At 36.7% G+C, this 18,047-nt stretch overlaps 1 protein-coding gene across 2 annotated transcripts in view; it reads left to right on the forward strand.

Moving 5' to 3' along the window:
* The window catches only part of USP7 (ubiquitin specific peptidase 7), a 99,917-nt gene extending 86,033 nt beyond the window's left edge, over nt 1–13,884 (forward strand). For both annotated transcript variants that reach the window (XM_048865984.2, XM_048865985.2), the window contains exons 21-31: nt 2,178–2,278; nt 3,636–3,789; nt 4,687–4,754; nt 5,171–5,279; nt 5,363–5,440; nt 5,854–5,954; nt 6,521–6,620; nt 7,792–7,911; nt 9,407–9,478; nt 9,832–9,922; nt 12,511–13,884. In XM_048865984.2, the coding sequence (XP_048721941.2) occupies nt 2,178–2,278; nt 3,636–3,789; nt 4,687–4,754; nt 5,171–5,279; nt 5,363–5,440; nt 5,854–5,954; nt 6,521–6,620; nt 7,792–7,911; nt 9,407–9,478; nt 9,832–9,922; nt 12,511–12,617 (1,101 nt within the window). In that variant the 3' untranslated portion in view covers nt 12,618–13,884. The remainder of the gene's footprint in view (nt 1–2,177; nt 2,279–3,635; nt 3,790–4,686; nt 4,755–5,170; nt 5,280–5,362; nt 5,441–5,853; nt 5,955–6,520; nt 6,621–7,791; nt 7,912–9,406; nt 9,479–9,831; nt 9,923–12,510) is intronic.
* The last annotated feature ends 4,163 nt before the right edge of the window (nt 13,885–18,047 follow it).

An 18,047-nucleotide genomic window follows, 5' to 3' on the forward strand; every position in this document is an offset into this window, starting at 1 on the left:
TTCCTACAATAAATCTAGGTTTGTGTGTCCATTAGCAAGTTTTCCTCTAAGGAAAAACTGTAATGTTTATAAAGATTTTAACTACTACATATAAATACAAAGAACATGTCACTAAAATAACATTTTAAGTGAGAAATAAAATAGTTTTAGATATTACATTTAGAAACATAAGAAACCATAACCACACATAAAGCCAACTGAGGCTTCAGTCCCATTGGAAACTCTGAAAATCAGTCAGTTTCAAAGTGCTTGTAAGGTTAATTTTATAATTAAAAAAAAAATTTAATAGCTAGCTTTGATAACAAACAGTGATGGTTTAACAGTGAAGTCTACTCAGCCAAATGATGTTAGCCTCCTCTTGTTGATTAGGTACAATGCTGTGTCACCAAGAGACAAGTTTCACTGAGATAAAATGGTGCCATTCACTGAATGGAAATACTCAGAGTGATCAGTGTTCCTGAACTATTGAAAATTAATTTATAAAATGCATCTGATTATGTATATTTATTTTAATAAATACTTATGTAGCTCTCTGTGCTATTCAAAAAATCATAACCGTTTCATTTAATCTAGGGGCTGAATTCACAGAAACTTATATTCTGAACACTTGCTCTGAAACATTAAAAGCCAAAATCCTTTATAAGATTTTGTTGTTTTTTGCATCAGCGTGACTAATAATTTAGCCACAAAACTCTGTTAAACTCTCTCAAGGTTGTTAGCATTCCTTTTCCTCCAGGACTGACTGTTAGTTTTGATTTGGCTACATATTCTAGCACATATTTTAAAGTAACAAACTTTACAGCTTGTGCATCCTACAGTTAACGAACAGAGCTTTCACTGTTAAAGATGTTGTGCACAGCAATGTTTGGTTAATCTGCTGTACCCCAAAAGCTATGGCTCTGAAGTTTTTGAATACTTGGGCACAAGAGAATATCATTGGAATCCTAGCTTTGAAATCAGCAATCAAAAACACCACTAGTAATTTGTGACTAAAAAGTCTTACCCTTTAAAACTTCTGCTTGCAAAGTCTGAGGTAAGGGAAACTTTTAAACTCTAAAAGATACATTTATCTGCATGGAAGTCCTGTGTGAGCCACACTCTGTGCTGTTAGCACTAAATCCATGCATGTTCCCCGAGTCACCATGATAGCACAGCTGCTGCTGCTGCTAGCAGGGCTGGCCTACGTGCTGTCAGTGCCTGACCCTCTGCACATGAATCTGCAGTGACCTGTTTCCAGCTGTGGGGAGGGAATGCTGCATCCTCTCCTGCCTCCACCACACTGTATGAGGCAGCAGGCAACAAGTGAGAGCTCCCACACTCTTTCACCAAAGTGTAGGAGTAATACATGTTTATAACCACTTTAAATTGCTCTAGTGGGATTTGAATCTGCAGTGAGGCCCTTGCTACAGTAGGACTAGGAGCTCTTAATGCCTGCTTTGCTAGCAGCTACACTGCTCTCACTGGTCTTTCCTTGGGCATTGCAGAGTTCCATACTAACAGGCAGAACTGCTACCAGGGAACTCCCATATATACAGTCACTTCCAAATTTACATTAAACTTATAAAAGTTCCTTCTTTCAAATAATACGGGTGAGGACCACAAAAGTTTCTGCCACCTGTTCCTTTAAACAAAGATATTTATGTTCCAGTAAACAACTCACAATATATGTGTATTATAGTTATTAAAATAGTGTGTATTTAATACTCATGGGGCTTTCCACTCCTTTTGAAAAGGAGAGGCAGCCTATTATAGTGAATCCGTTGCACCTTGCCAAAAACAAACTAGTATTAATTGCGTTCTACTACTATTTTGAAAGTTGCGTGATTTGAAAAATAAGTCTTCGAGCACTGGAGAATTTTGAATTGGGGCTGGCTATTGAGAAGGTGTGATGGACGGTGTAAAACATTTTAAAATGGATTCAATTTAACTAAAAGAGAATCTAGTGCAAATTTCATGGGTAAAGTAGAAATAGCCAACTCTACTGTGAGCAGTGAAGTTTGTAAATGAAATATGTGAATTAAAAAATCATCAAAATTCACCCCCCTTCCCCCATTCATTTAAATTTTGATTGAAAAAGAAAATGAGTCATCTTCCATTGCAATATTTTTTCAGCGGTGAGAGTTTCCTATTTTGTCATTTATTTCTTCTGATTGTTTTCCCTTTTGTTTTTACTGCAGGAAGTTAAACCGAATTTAACAGAGAGAATTCAAGACTATGATGTATCTCTTGATAAGGCTCTTGATGAACTCATGGATGGTGACATCATAGTGTTTCAGAAGTATGTGTTTTGAAGGGATGATTATAGTCATGGTTACATCACCTGGTTCCTTAAATTTAAGTGGAGAAAGATTTTCTATTTAGCAGTTTTAACAATGATTTTCAAATATTCAGAAGCATAGTTACTTACTGACAGACATAGTCAGCAATATCAACTTACTGGTTTGGAGGGGCGGGGGAATTAAACTATTCAGAATATTAAACTGTCACTTGTAAGATTTAAAAAAAAACCTCCTCACCTTGAATTAGAAGACCAATAAATACTGACATAGTTCTTCACAGATAATGTTAAGATCTGTGTTCAGCAGGCAGTCTGAATTCTGCAGCTTTGCCCTTGGAGCCACCGTAACTGAAATACTATACAACAGAGCCTAGCTGTAATTCTAATCTAAGTCTCTGTGTTATAACTGCTATAACTTCCACCTAGAACTAAGCTGTCTTCCTCTTACTCGTGCTTCCTCACTAGTCACACATTGGCCTACAGTGGTGACATGCTTCTGACTTAACTGAGCACATGTTCAAATAATAGGGATGTTGGTGCTTATTGGAGGTTTCTCCAAGGCAAAGGGAGAACTCCTGCAGCTTATATCCAGTAAAGGGATCTTACTTAAGTTTGTCAGGACTATAAATCAGCATTTCTGTGCTCTTACTCCTGATGGTCACACCCAACTGTGTTGCTCTGTTTCTCTCCATGGGCTGACAGTGGGTGGAAGCCAGCTAGTCTATCTTCAGCACTCTTACCCCAGATGATGTGAGATGAATGTATTTCTCATGTCATGCCTTGGAACTCGCATTCCCTGTTGACCCAGTTGGTGTTATGCACCTTTGGCTGGCTGCTGACTTCTGGGTAAGTGCACAGCTTGTACACTGGTGCTATTGAAGATAGGGGTACCAGTCAGTAGTGACCCATACTAATGTCTATACGCATTTCACACCTGTGGTTCAAGGGATGCTACTGTACATCCGGCCATTGTGCAAAGTGACTAATAAAAGCCTTTCATGAGAATGTAAGATGTTTTCAGCAATGTAGTAAAGGTATGTGGTAGCATACCAGGGGAGGGAAGGGGGAACGAGTGCCATTAGAACATGTCTCTGAAACAAATGGAGTCAGCATGCTGCCGAATAAGTACGCATAGCGTGCAAATGTGTTAGAAGTTCTTGCACAGTACGTATATATTCAAAAGGTATGAATCACGGCTGACAATTACAGTCCTGGTGTATACAAAGGGTGGCTCTTTAACGGTTTCCTGACTTCATTTCTGTATTTCTCAGTAATATTTCTGATTTACTGTAGAACATATTTAACACTCCCTAACTACTTGTATAATGTAGATGGTACAATTTGTCTGCTTTTGTAGGGACGACCCAGAAAATGATAACAGTGAATTGCCAACAGCAAAAGAATACTTCAGAGACCTTTACCACCGTGTTGATGTCATTTTCTGTGATAAGACTATCCCCAATGATCCCGGATTTGTTGTTACTTTGTCCAATAGAATGAATTACTTTCAGGTATGTATTCCACTCTACTTTGTTTCCTCTCCTTTTGTTTTCCCATTCACAGCCATGTGGGGGGTGTTACATAATGAGGTTCAGATTAATTAGTAGGTCAAGACACCGCTCTTTGGATGAAATATTCTTAGATGAAGTTCTTCAGGGCCTGGGCTGTGCTTTCACTTCTGTTTTTTCACCTAGCACATTGTGTGTTCCATTAGAAATAAATAATTCCAGTCTCCTTTTCATACTTTCTACCTTGCCTTTTTAAAGTTTTCCTTAAAGAGCCACTTACTGCTCACAGAAAATCTTAAATATATTTAGATAAATTCTGCCTATGTTAACACGATTTCAGTTGTTTCCCTTCCAGAGTGTTGTCTTTTTTATTACTAATAGCGGCTGGTTGTATAAAACCAAGAACTTTCTTCTTTAAAATGCTATTCTGCTTTGACAAGTGACTTTCTAAAAATGACATAGTAGGATTGCTTACATTCTGAGAATGACTTCCAAATAAAATTTGCTCACTTACAAGTAAAAAGATGTTTTGTTTTTAGATTGTTTTGCCCATCAACGTTGGGATCTGAAAGTCTGCTGTGTTTTCTGATTCTTTTGTATCATCACCAGAAATAGAGATTCAGCCAAATTATGCCCTCATGTATACCTAATGCAACCTAATTTTCCTACAAGGTGTTAATGGGCCTAGAATCTTCAAGAACTGGTGGTGGCCACCCACTTAATATACCAAATACATCTGCTCTTGGACTCTGTCACCGTTCATGTAGGTAGTGTGTATTATATGTCTGTGACTGGATTATTGGAACCTAATATGAAGGTAGTATTATGCATAACCCTAGACAAAGCAGTGTCATAAATGGTTTGTCATTTAGAAGTTTTAAAAAACTTTTATTTCCACAGGTTGCGAAGACTGTTGCACAAAGACTTAATACAGACCCAATGCTACTACAGTTTTTCAAGTCCCAAGGGTAAGATGAGTTCCTATAAACATAACTTTCTAGTTTAGCTTTGTCATTGTTTGCAAAATATCTTTAAACTAATTTTAAATAATTTAAAACTAACAAATTAGAATTAGGTTGTCATTTAATCATTTAATAACTTTTTCCACATTGCCACAAAATTCTTTGCCTAGTTAAATTTTATTTCAGCTAACATCACCAAATATTTCTTTCCAAGAACTTTCTCAATCTCTTATGTGTGTTTGAAAATCTCCCCTTAAATCACTGTGACTATAGTGCTGCATAGGTTGGGCATGCGAGTTTCATACCAAAGTGAAATTTTGTAAATTTGCGTACTGGAAGTTAAATTTATTTTGCATTCTCAACAGATTTTACTTCATGGCAATGGATTATGAAGTGATATTTATATTTGTTTTCTTGTATAGTTATAGGGATGGCCCAGGTAATCCTCTTAGACATAATTATGAAGGTACTTTAAGAGATCTCCTGCAGTTCTTCAAACCTAGACAACCTAAAAAACTTTATTATCAGCAGGTATGAGTCCTTATTTATACCACTGTGCTTTTGTGCTTTTGTTGCCTTTCAAGTATGTCTGAAGTTTATCTCCTTTTTTCTAGCTTAAAATGAAAATTACTGACTTTGAAAACAGGAGAAGTTTTAAGTGCATATGGCTAAATAGCCAGTTTAGGGAAGAGGTTAGTACAATTTTAGCTACCACCCTGGATTCATTGTAATTTCTTTTCTCATAAGCCTTTGGATAGTATTGTGATAACCATGTGGCATCTTATATAATATTGACTTTTAAGGACTAAACCAAAAACATAAGATTTGTTATGTATTTAGTAATTGTTCCTCTTTGAAATTTTCTTTAAGAAGAAGAGTTGCATCCATCCATTGCTTTCTGAGCAGTGCCCTGAAAATGTTATGTGGCTTCCATAATACTGTTTCTAGGAAAAAGAATTAAAAAAAACGCGGGTTTTGTGTACACATTAGTGATCATTATCTGTTGAGCAAGGTCTAGCAATAAGTCAGATTTCAGTGTTTTCTGTGCTTTGATTTCAGTTTCTCTAATCATTGATTGTCTCATTTTAATTATTGTGTTGTAAAGGAAATAACACTATATCCAGATAAACATGGGTGTGTACGGGACCTGTTAGAAGAATGTAAAAAAGCAGTAGAACTCTGTGAGAAAGGTTCAGGAAAACTAAGGTAAGTAAAAAAGGTAGCTAAAAAACACAGTTATTTTAAAGTATAGATCAATGGATATGACACTGTGGATTTCACCTAAATGAACAATGTTGTGCTTCAAAATACAGTGAAAAATCAAATGCAAGTTAACATAGTCTGTCACTGTGGGCTTAAAAACTGTTAAGGGCTTTAGAGCTCTTAATATGAGCTAAATTCATTTAAAAAAATGATTATGCCACTTCCTAGAATTAAATCCTAGCGACACTTAACATTCATAGATTTCAACTGCAAATTCAAACAAATTACAACGATTTACTGCATTTTCATGCTATTAATTTTCCAAAATAAAGACGGTCATATAACGGGAGAGACTTCAGAAGATAATTTAAATAAACATCTGTTGGCTTATGCTGCAGATACACTCACTCTTCAGGACTGAGTTTACTGCTTAATTATTCCAAAGTAGGAATACATTTTTAAAATAACCTGTATTAACATTTAATTCTGGATATAGTAATATGCTAAAGATTTAGTAGATACATGTTGCATTGTTTTTTAATTCTTTTCCTGTTCATTTTGGTTTTAAGGCTTCTAGAAATTGTAAGCTACAAAATAATTGGTGTCCATCAGGAAGATGAGCTGTTAGAGTGTTTATCACCAGCCACAAGTCGAACGTTTCGAATAGAGGTAAATGTTTTATCGTTTGTTTTTTGTTCATTAAAGAAATATGAGGCACTTGTTTTTGAGAGGGCTACATTATCCATCCTTAGATTCTGATATTCAAGTATTGTGGCCATTTGAATGAACTAGCTAATTGACATGATTTTTTTTTTCTTCAAGAGAACCCCTCAAAAAATGGTAGAACCTAGTTACTCTTTCACTTCAGAATACCTTGAAGTTCTTGATCTTGTAACAGTTCCATTCTTACAATAACATTTGAGCATAAAATGTTAACAGGAAATGAAAGCTTTGCAAGGAGCTATCCGTGAGGAAATTGCCTCTTCATCAGTAATTCCAAGATTGACATGGGGACTCATACTGTATATTTTTATGCTTAGGCCCTATTTCCCAAGTTATAAGCCTGTTTGTGCCTGCATACTTTATTCCTTTCCTTCTTAATTAAGGTTAGATTTTTAAGTCAAATTAGATAGGTTGGGTGTGACTTTTCTCAAGATTTGCATTAAATGCCGCTAATCCTTTTTTTTTTTTTGTTACTTTAAATAATTTAAGCATTCAGAACTTCACTTACATCAGAACTCATAAGTAGAAAATGAAATTAAGCTGTCAATGCAAATTTGTATTGCAAGAAAGCAGGAAAGAGAGCACTGTGTTATTACTCTGGCAGCAAATCATGAGCAGTTCATGAGTAAATCAATGCTCCTGAGGACTCCCGGCTTCTGCTGTCAGTTAAAGAAAAATGGCAAATAACTGAAGTCCATTAGAAATAGGGCCACTTCCATATCACATCAAACAAAAGCTATTTTCAGAAGGAATGGTAAAAAGAAAAGACAACATTTGACCTCTTACAGAACTTCAAGCTAAATGTGAAGTATCTTGCTACAGAGGCCCTACAATTCTAGGTCCCTGCCAGACAAGCCATAGAAGGAATTGTATGGGGTATGGAAAGCCTCTCTGGGGTGGGAAGTTCTCCCCTCACCCTCCACACCCCGACAGAGAAGACTTTTCTAAATGATGTTTTGTCAAATGGGAAACTCCATTTAGCTTTTTAAGTATGTTGTTGGTCAAATTGTTACTTATGTAAAGACCATTAGTCAGTTTTGCTTTCTGATATTTCAAGTTAATGTTTATTGTGGCAGTTTTAACTTATCATGATCACCATTTTTATATCTTAATATAGGAAATCCCTCTGGACCAGGTAGATATAGATAAGGAAAATGAGATGCTAATCACAGTAGCACATTTCCACAAAGAGGTTTTTGGGACATTTGGAATTCCATTCTTGCTGAGGATACACCAGGTACAGCATATTTCTGTTGTTCCCCTGTGGTGGTATTTAGATAACATTTCTTTAATTTCCTATACAAACAAATGTGTGATAGGTGTCAATGTATGTATTAGAGCATCACCTCTATAGAAATGCTTCTCGGAGCTATTCTATTCTGACATTTGTTTTCCATCCGTTCTGACTTACGGAAGAAAATTCAAGCAGAATGGTGATCTTGTGACTAAGTCAATGAACTGGGATTCAGCAGTTCCTGCGTTTTCCACAGACTCCCTGTGTGACCCTGGTCAGGTCATTTAATATCTATGTGCCTCAGTTCCCCATTTGTAAAAATTGAGAAACTTCCTCTCTTGCGTGTGGTTATTTTAATATCGTATATTTAAATTTAATATACAATATTTATAATATTGCCACACCTCTGTTTAGATTGCAGTATCTCTGAGGTGGTGACTGTATTTCTGTGTGTATGTACAGTGCCAAACATATTGAGACCCTGATATCAGTTGGGACTTCGAGGCACAATTGTAATTAAAATATTCCTTGTGGCTTAAAATTTCTCATGATTAGTGTTTGCCAAAAGGTTAATTTTGTGGCTAATATGAAGAAAATTGGCTCTCTTTTTTTAGTGATGGCTGTGAAAAATGAATACTTTTAACTTTCTACAAGCCTCATTCCAACATACCTTCATAGCTCTTACGTCAAAGGGCTTGTTTTTAACACTTAGCATACACTTTATCTTCAAGGACAATGAACCCTGCAAGATTGAAAACAATTGGGTTAGAATTTTGAAAGTTAGCATCTTTTTCTGTTGTTCTTCTCATCTGCCAGTTCATATAAATATTATCTAATTCTGTAAGATTCTTGGACCCAGAAATGTGTGTATTGTCACAGAATTCAGAGAGACTAGTTGTGTGTATTCATATTTGTGATCAGTGCCAAATAAACCTTTAGTACTATTTATAAGGGAGGCTGTTTTGTTTTGTGGTGTTCCTGTTCTTGATGGCTGACTTTTGATTGATCCTTTTCTTTTTTGTGTTTTCCAGTACGTCATCTTTTGTGGGTTTATAAAATAATACAAGGCAGAGTTACTTAATTTCAAAGATAATGCTAGCTGAGGGAAAAAATTCACAGGTTATAGGAATTTAAAATGACAAGGTGCTAGAGAAGATATTTCTATTTTTTTATAACACTGTTTTTCTTCTGGTTGCAATACTTCTTACTTTGTATCTTGGCCTTAGTTGTGCAAACACATCGATCAAATTAGGAACAATTTGCATACAAGCCAATGATGACCCAGTGTGAATTGAAAATGTAGATTTCACTTACTACCATGTCATAGTAGGTGGTACTGAAATTTTTGTAATAGTTTCTGAAAATAACTGGATAATTTATGTAATTGTACTGCAGTGCAGGATTTGGCAGGAAAATCACAACAGTCACTAAACAAATTTCTCTTTATAATGATGATTTAAATGATATTTTTTGATATCTACTGTTAAAAAATTATTAGGGTGAACACTTCAGAGAGGTGATGAAGCGGATTCAAACAATGCTGGACATCCAAGAAAAAGAATTTGAAAAGGTAACATCATGTTGGGGAGAGTTCATATTTCAATTTATTGATCCTGAGTTCAAAATAAAAAAAGCTCTAATACAGTGTACTTAAGGATTATAGAGCAGCTGTTTTACCATAAGAGACTCAGTTTAGATCAAATACTGTTGCGTTTTCATCAGATTATGGGATATGGGATGGGAAGAAGGTGCCATGTGGGAACGTTGGAAATAATATTTTATAGGGTTTCCCCTTCCTTTGTTTGCAATATGTGTCACTTCAGATTAATACTCTTTCTGCATTACTATACCAAATATAGGTAGCTGAAAAGACTGTAGAGTTTTATTTCCATCCAGACTCTTAACAGTTTGTTCCTTTTGAAGTTTAAGTTTGCCATTGTAATGATGGGTCGACACCAATACCTAAATGAAGATGAGTATGAAGTGAACTTGAAAGATTTTGAGCCCCAACCTGGTGAGTAGCTGGTTAATTTGACACTATTGTTTTAAATTGCAGCAGTTGCTCTGCTATTTGTTAGTTATGCAGTCATCCCTGACTCAGGAAATAAAAAGGTACATTAGTGTCCACACACTGAATATGCTTTATGTAGTTCACTCATGTATCTGTATATAAATATAAAATGTATACGTACACTGTGTTGTGTGTAGATTAGTTAGCATGGGAGAATATACATTAAGAATGCAAATATGTGTACTTTCACACTTACAGAACCACTTGTTCCCCCATGAGTCAAATAAAGCATGTGCGCCTAAGTGGCTGAGTACTGGTGAACACACACATGCACACACACAACATATTGTACAAGAGAAGAAACCTGCAATGTAAGCTAAAAGCTTTGCTATATTGCACATCTTACTCTAGTTCATATAAATATTCGATTTCCTCATTTTTATTGGAATAACATACATATGTAGTATTGCTATATAGTACAAAGCTCCATTCTTATCAGCTTCTTAATTTTAAGACTCCCCCAAAGGTGGTTGAACTCAAATTCTTCTCACCCATTTGTTGTAAAGAGAGACCATAATAAGGGTTCAGTGAAGGTGGAATCAAACAGGAACAGAACGTTAACTAGGGATGTTGTATAGATATACTTTAAGAGATGAGTACTGTACTGAAATGTAACCTAATCTGTATTTGTCTGTGTACCCTGTTCGCCATGTTCTTTACTTGACTAATGCTTAGAGCTCCATTCACCATGTTTGCAGAGAGAAGCACAGCCAATACACTCTGTGGGCTTTTTACCCAGGGGAAAGCAAGCCGTGTTTGTACCACAGCCTTCTCTTAGGGGTCCCACTAGGAAAGGGTAGCTTTGAATTTACAATTGAAGCTCCATTGTAAGTTGTGGTGAATCAATGAATGTGTTCCCTGGCCTTGCTACCCATTTTTAGGGACCCTCTCTTCTCTCTCAGTGAAGATGCTACTGCACAGCGAGAGAGCTTCTCCTGTTGGCATAGTTAATCCACTGCCACAAGAGGTGGCAGCTGTGATGACGGGGGAAGCCCTCCCATTGACCTAGCGCTGTCTACACCAGGGTTAGATCAGTGTACTTGCATTACTGAAGGATGTGAATTTTTAACACCCCTGATCGATGTAGTTAAACCAATGTAAGTTTATAGTGTAGATCTGGCCTAAGATGTAGCCAGTGTGTAGACTTTTACACATGCTAAACAGGTCATGTTAAACCTGTGTCCTAGACTTTAATCGGACCAGTTTTGCACATGTGTAGACAAGGCACAGCGATTAAGTAGGCTTTTGAAACATGTTAGCTAGCATTCTTATACCACGCCTTTAAATCCTACTCTAGACAAGACCTAAAAAAGAATACTAGTTTCCTGTCATTAATCAGTGGTGAGTAGTGTTATGGTGTGCGATGGTATCTCTTTAAAAGGCATTGATTACATATGTTTTTATAATGCACTGTCCATTATGCCAAGATGAAAAAGAATTTACTTTTTCAATGGGGAACATGTATCCGAAGTGCGCGCACACAAACCTTCTAGAGGAAAAAGGTCAAGTATTTCACACTTCAGTCATCACAGTTGGCTGATTTTAATCCAGTGTCAGATCCTTGTTGCTATAGGGTTTTTAAGCTACTGTCTTCTTCATTTCACTCCAAAGAACATTTGATGCATTTTGGACACCTTAAAGGGAGCTCTCTTCCGTTTGTAAGAAATATATAGACAGCATTCTAAAAATATTACAGTGCATAATGAAAACTAACTATTGGCAACACAAAATATTGAATTGGACAGCTGACAAAATTCCTGTATTTTTAATGCTTTCAAAATGTTTGTAAACTTTTTTGGATGACTAAAATCAGGGGCTCAATTGCATGATTTCTTCAAAAACTCCAACTAAAGTTAATTAACATGAGTGTATTTTAATGCTATTAAGTCTAAGGGCTTGTCTTCACTACTGTGCTACATCAGCACCACTGCAGCGTGTCTGGTAAAGATGCACTACATCAACGGGAGAGCATTTCCTTGCTTATATAGCACGGTATGAACACTGCTCTAAGTCGATGTAACTTGCGTTACTTGGCAGGTGGCTTTTTCATATCCCTGAGCAACGTAAGTTAGCAGTCATGTAGACAAGCCCCAACTAAATCACATGGCAAGAGTAACCTAAAATATGGTAGTAATAAAGTACAGCCTCCAATACTTGGTATTTCTAAATGGTATTTTCCTCTTCAGAAGAGGCTCAACTTTTCTTTTATTCAGAGAACTATGAAAGCTGATGCATTCACACTCATGTCTTTGGGCATAAAGTAGTACAGCAATTATTCACTTTTAGCATATTGTCTGTAAAACTGTGGTAACAACAGCTAAGTAGTGTGTATGTATCCAGTAGATCCAAGGACACAGTTTAGGGTATTAGTGGAAATGCAGTGGTTGCTATGAAAACATTCTACAGACTTCTGGAGTGCTTCAGTACTGTAAGAGTCAGGCTGTTCCGTGTAAGGCATGCAAATATTTTGTGCAAATGTAAGGTTCCTACTGTGTCTTAAAAGCTTATTTGGTTTTTTTTTCCTCTTCTAGGCAACATGTCTCATCCAAGGCCATGGCTAGGGCTTGACCATTTCAATAAAGCCCCAAAGAGAAGTCGCTACACTTACCTTGAAAAAGCTATTAAAATCCATAACTGACTTACCCAACCAGTTTGTTCAAGGCAAGGGACAAATGTCAGTGTGTGTGTGCACCTTTTTAACAACAGTAGAACTTTGGTACACGTGCACTATATCTGAAGTCTTCAGCAAGAGGATTTGCTGCTGATGTTAATTTTATTTTGTTGAGGCTGTTCAGTTTGGCTTCTCTGTATCTATTGACTGCCCTTTTTGAGCAAAATGAAGGTGTTTTTATAAAGCTTGGATGCCAATGAGAGTTATTTTATGGTAAACGTAATGCAAGGCAATTGTCAGCATAATGAGGGAAGAGTTAGTAGAACAGTTGACATTGGCAAAATATTTGTCTGTAGTACGTTTATAGATGGCATAAGCTGTCTGGCTGCCCTTCCTGGTGTGGTATTCCCCATCACTGCAGCTAGTAAGTCTTATGTTTAGACTCACATCAGATTTATTTCCTTCAGTTATACTTTAAATGACATTTTTGTGCATTTGTAAATGCAAAAAACCTCACATCATCAATAAATAGCAATCTCTACTTCATTGTGTACATTGTTGGCACTTATTTGGGATTTTTGTCTCCTCCAGCTTCATAGGATCCTTTTTTAATAAACTAGTTCCTATGTTGTTCAGTCGCTACTTGCATCCCATTTTGCCAAGTGGATGCTCTGGGTCCTAAAAGATATTTGGGCATTTTTATTCAATTTAAAAACATTGACGAATACCATTGAGAATTACTATGCTGCCTTTTGACAAATAGAATGACACTCAAAGTTGGCAAAAGCAGGATTATAAATATAATTAATTTAGTTAACATGGGAAGAGATGGGAAAAAACACAAGAAATAGCCTTTCAGCACAGAGGGCATGCTCACTAGTGTTTTAGTAAGCTGTTGACTTTGTAAAAAAAATAAATAAAAACAAAAAAACAAAACAAAAAAAAACCAAAAAACAAAAATAAATTGTATATTTAATGAACATGTACAATTTAACACTTGGAGGTTAATTTTGTTGGGTGAGTCTGCAAGTGAATTTCACTGATGTTGATATTCATTGTGTGTAGTTTTATTTCAGTCCCCAGACTGCTTCCTTTTATTTTGGAGCTAATGCCAGCTGAGTGTCTAGTTTTGAGTGCAGTACAAATAGAATCAGCAATTCACACTTTTAATTTTACATTCTTTTCCAGTACTTTATTTTGTTTCTGTAGCCGCAGTGTACAACAACTCTTCCTGTATATTGCCTTTTTTGCTGGAAAATGTTGTATGTTGAATAAAATTTTCTATAAAATTTTACTTCGATGAGTGATGACGTGGAGGTTGAAGAAGATTTCTACTCTCCCTGGAAGTACAGTTTTCATTTATAATAAGGTTTTACTGAGATGTATTTTTTTTTCCCAGTATTGCCAATGTATATCCCTGGATTTGGTTGGTTTTTGGGTTTCGGAGCGGTCTGGGAGGGATTGTTTTGTTTTGTGAATTTTTTTGATTCTGTTTCTTTTGTTGGTGTTTTGCCTCTAACTAGTCACATTCGAGCTTAGGAAATAAAAGGTTTTCCAGGAGGGAACCATGTACAAATAAGATGAATGAAAAATTATTTTACTAGTTTGTTTGTAAAGCTGTAGTAGAGTCTTTGTAGTAGACTTGACTCTGCCTGCCTTGTACAAAACTTTTGTTGTCCAGAATCTCAAATCTAATATTATAAATGGTGTAAAGTAAAATCTGGAGTCTCTAAAGGTAAGCTCTCAATAGATTTATAGATTATTGCTGTAATGTGTTCCTTGTATTCATAATCAAAAACATTCTTAGAAGCTTACTTTCATTAGACCTGTCAATAAACATTTAATAGGGGTTATATACGTGATGGCCTTTATAATTTTTTCTGAAATTGAATATGGTTGTTGTCAAAAACAGCAGGAGTGTTTTGTTTTTTAACTAAATCTATAGTGCCCCCCCATTTCAGTTTTAAAATGAATTTAATTTCCTGCTTCTGGTTTTAACTATCCGTGTAGTGGGAGATTTTTTTGTTTTTTTTTTTGTAATTGTATGTTGTGTTGCTTTTAATTATGTTTATTTCCAATCAAGGTAAACCCAAGTTTATATTAGTTTTGTCCTCCATTTTATCCATTTCAGGTGGATAAAAGTGGTTTAAATAGCATGCCTTGAGGAAGTAAAGATTTCCTTTGCTTCATGTGTGTGTTAACTGGTGAGGGTTGTGCTATAATCCAGAGCAACTGGTGCTTACAGAAAGCTCAGATTGTACTTTAGATGTTCTTTAGTTGTGCCATCCAGAAGCAATGGGCGCGCTCTACATTTTTTGGATGTAAATGTTAGGATAGCCTAGTACAGAATCCACCTTGCTCTTGAAAATCATTGAGCCTTCAGAGTCGCACAAAGTAGTAACACGGACTGTGGCCTGTTTTAGAAGATATCTCAAGTAATCATAACTGCTTTTTATACTTCAGAAGAGAACATCCATTTCACTTTTGTACTAGTAAGTTCTTGGGTGCCTTTTAATGTCAGATCTGTAGTTTTACTTGCTTCACTGTCATGTACTTATTGGTAGCACTAGTGCACCAGTTTTGAAAGGGCCCCACATATGTAAAGCATTTTGTTCCTTCCAACTTTTTCTGTCATTCAGGTTTTCTGAGAAGATTTGGAGCACAGTAACTTGCTATTTGAGGAGGGAAAGGTTTAGAGACTTTGTTGAAGGTGTGAATGTTTGAAGTACCTAACACTATGAAGAGCAGAGTATGGTAGGGTATTATCTCAGATGCATTCTCCTTGTTTAATTCTTTTTAAGAATTTACAATTCTTTAATCTTCAAAATAAGGATGATTTCAATTTTGAGTTTGTATTTTGGATCATAGATGAGTAGTAGACACAGACTGCATTAAATTACAGTGGTAAAACAAGAAGATAAGTCAAGCACTGTTACGCAGGATCACATATTTATTACAATGGGTAACCTAAATTCCTTCTATAAAAATAGAAAAAAATGTTACTGATATTTATATAGTGCTTTTCATTCCAAAGGATCCCAAAGTGCTTTACCAGTTCTATACATACAGCACCACTGATAGCATCACATCTGGAGTTTGGTGTGGCAAGCAGTGAGCACACTTAACAGTGGTGAGGAGGGGTTTGGCCGGCCCCACCAGCCAAACCCCCTACTGGTACAAATCAGGTAGGGTTTGCGTTGACACACATGCATAGTAAACTACATGGAACTCAGCATACTATATCTACCTCAGCCCTTCACCCTTCTGAGTTGACGCTACTGGGCTGTGAACCTGTAGTTCCAGAGAGTCTTTAAGTGTCTCAGACCTGAGGCTTGGACTAGTCAGTGTGTCCTCTGGGTTTCGTGCTGGCTGTGGTTGTCAGTATGTAGATCTAAGCTGTGCTGTGTTTTTGCTATCTAGTATCCTGATAGAAACCATATTCTGTAGGAACTGTACATATTGTAAATAAAATAACTAGGATAACACTGAACCTGTGTCTGTGTCCACTCATTTGCTTTTCTGTTAGAAATTTAATGACCTTGAATCAAAAGCTACTGAACTGCTCAGAAGTCATGACAACTTGGTCTTGATAGTAGACTTGGATTTTTCAGAATGCATCACAATCCCTTGGAAAGTCTAAGCATTTCTTGAAGTGTTTTTCTATCAAAAATGGTCTTCATGATACAAAAGGTAGTGCTGGCCAGAGGACAGACAATTCCTTTTCACAGCAACTTTTGAGGTTTTGAAATATATTTTTTTTCCACATGGGAACAAAACCAAAGCCTTTCAAACGTTCTCAAACATAGACTTGTCAACATTCATATTTTGGGTGGAAACTAGCTCTGTGATTTGGAAGGAGGGGTGTGTATGTCTGTTCTGGAGGTCAGAGCACTGGCCTGGCATAGGAGTCCCAGATCCTTTCTATGCCCGATGCAAGGGACTTGAACTTGCATCTCCCACATCCCAGTGCCCTAACCATCTGGCTATAGCGTGAATCTCTTTGTCAAAAAAACTTCCCAATAAAAAGTTTGTCTAAATAGATAAATCTCCATGAAATGCGTCTGCTTTGCATCATCGTATTTCAGCCAAGTTTCACTTTGGTGCAAATGTTCCAACTAGCTCTGGAAAATGGCTATTATGAGTCTAAAATCAGATGTGAGAAACTTCTTGTTTTTCTCCCCATTTTACAGAGCTTCCTGCTAGGAAAGAGAGTAGCTTCGAAACTGAACTATAACCTTTTGAAAGCAAAAACTGTTTCCTATTTCACAACAGGATTTTGTAAAGGAGACCAATTAAGAATCCCATTTTAAATGTCTTAGTGAAAGATACTGTAAAATCCTTTTCATGAGTGAGACTTCAAAGATGGTCTCAAAATGAAAACAGAATGAGTGCCGCACTCTAAATGTGTATGACCTACCAGGTGACTTACATAGAATATATTGCACAAAGCTTGTGCAGTGCTGCTGAAAACAGCTGGCATGTCTGAACTTCCCATTCATTTGACTGCTGGTTCCATAAGAAACTGCTCTGGCTACAGTGTGATCTGTGTAATTCTGAAGAACCCATGCAACAGAGACAAAGATTAAGCAGTGCCAGCTCAATGAATAGGAGTAAAAATGTTTTAAATGCCATTTTCAATGTTTTATCTAAATTGAGGTTGTGAGCACTTGCCTGCTATTTTGCAGTGCCTACACTTTTGCCCCCCAAAAAAGATGGAAAACATCACCACCGCCTTTGGATCTGAAATTTCTCGTGCTTTGTTCTCAGCCCAGAAGTAAAATTTTAGGATAGTCCATCTGCAGAAAATGAGCTCACAGCTGCAAGTTTTTCAGGACACTTCAATTCCTGTTGAGCCCATAAGATCATATTCAATAAGTGCCGTTTAATGTTACCTAGTCATGAAAGTATTTCTGTACAACCCCATGACTTCAATTCAGGCAGCTGGACTGCTCTGCCACTTGCTCTGTCACAAGTAAACAAATTGGGCTGTTTAGAAGCACCCTCATTCTAGCTTACCTATTAAGCAAAGGGAGGGTCTGTGTTTTTCTTCTGCAAAGCAAATTTTTCAGTTCAGGATTTAAGGTGATTTTCAGGCAAAATGATACCGTAGAAACAAGAGGAAGGGAAGAACAATCATCCATCCTGCAGTTCCATGGTGATATAATCAACATTGTGGTGACTATTTCCCTTGGGGCCAAATTCTCTGTACACTGGATCTTCTGAGGCTGGATAGCTATACACCTCCCTCTCACTCATCTCTGCAGAGGGGGTAAGTGCACCTGTTTCAATCTGATGCATCCATTTCTAAAAATAGACTCTTGTTGGTATTTTATTTCCTATGGGCAAAATTTGAAGGTCTGGGTACCACCCTGTTCCACCTAGATCATTCTTCCAATGGACGGGGAGATAAGAAAAACAGTCCCCAGCCCATAAGAGTATTCTGACCATGACCTAGCA

The sequence above is a fragment of the Caretta caretta genome, chromosome 10, assembly GCF_965140235.1.
Source record: "Caretta caretta isolate rCarCar2 chromosome 10, rCarCar1.hap1, whole genome shotgun sequence".
Taxonomy (NCBI): Eukaryota; Metazoa; Chordata; order Testudines; family Cheloniidae; genus Caretta; species Caretta caretta.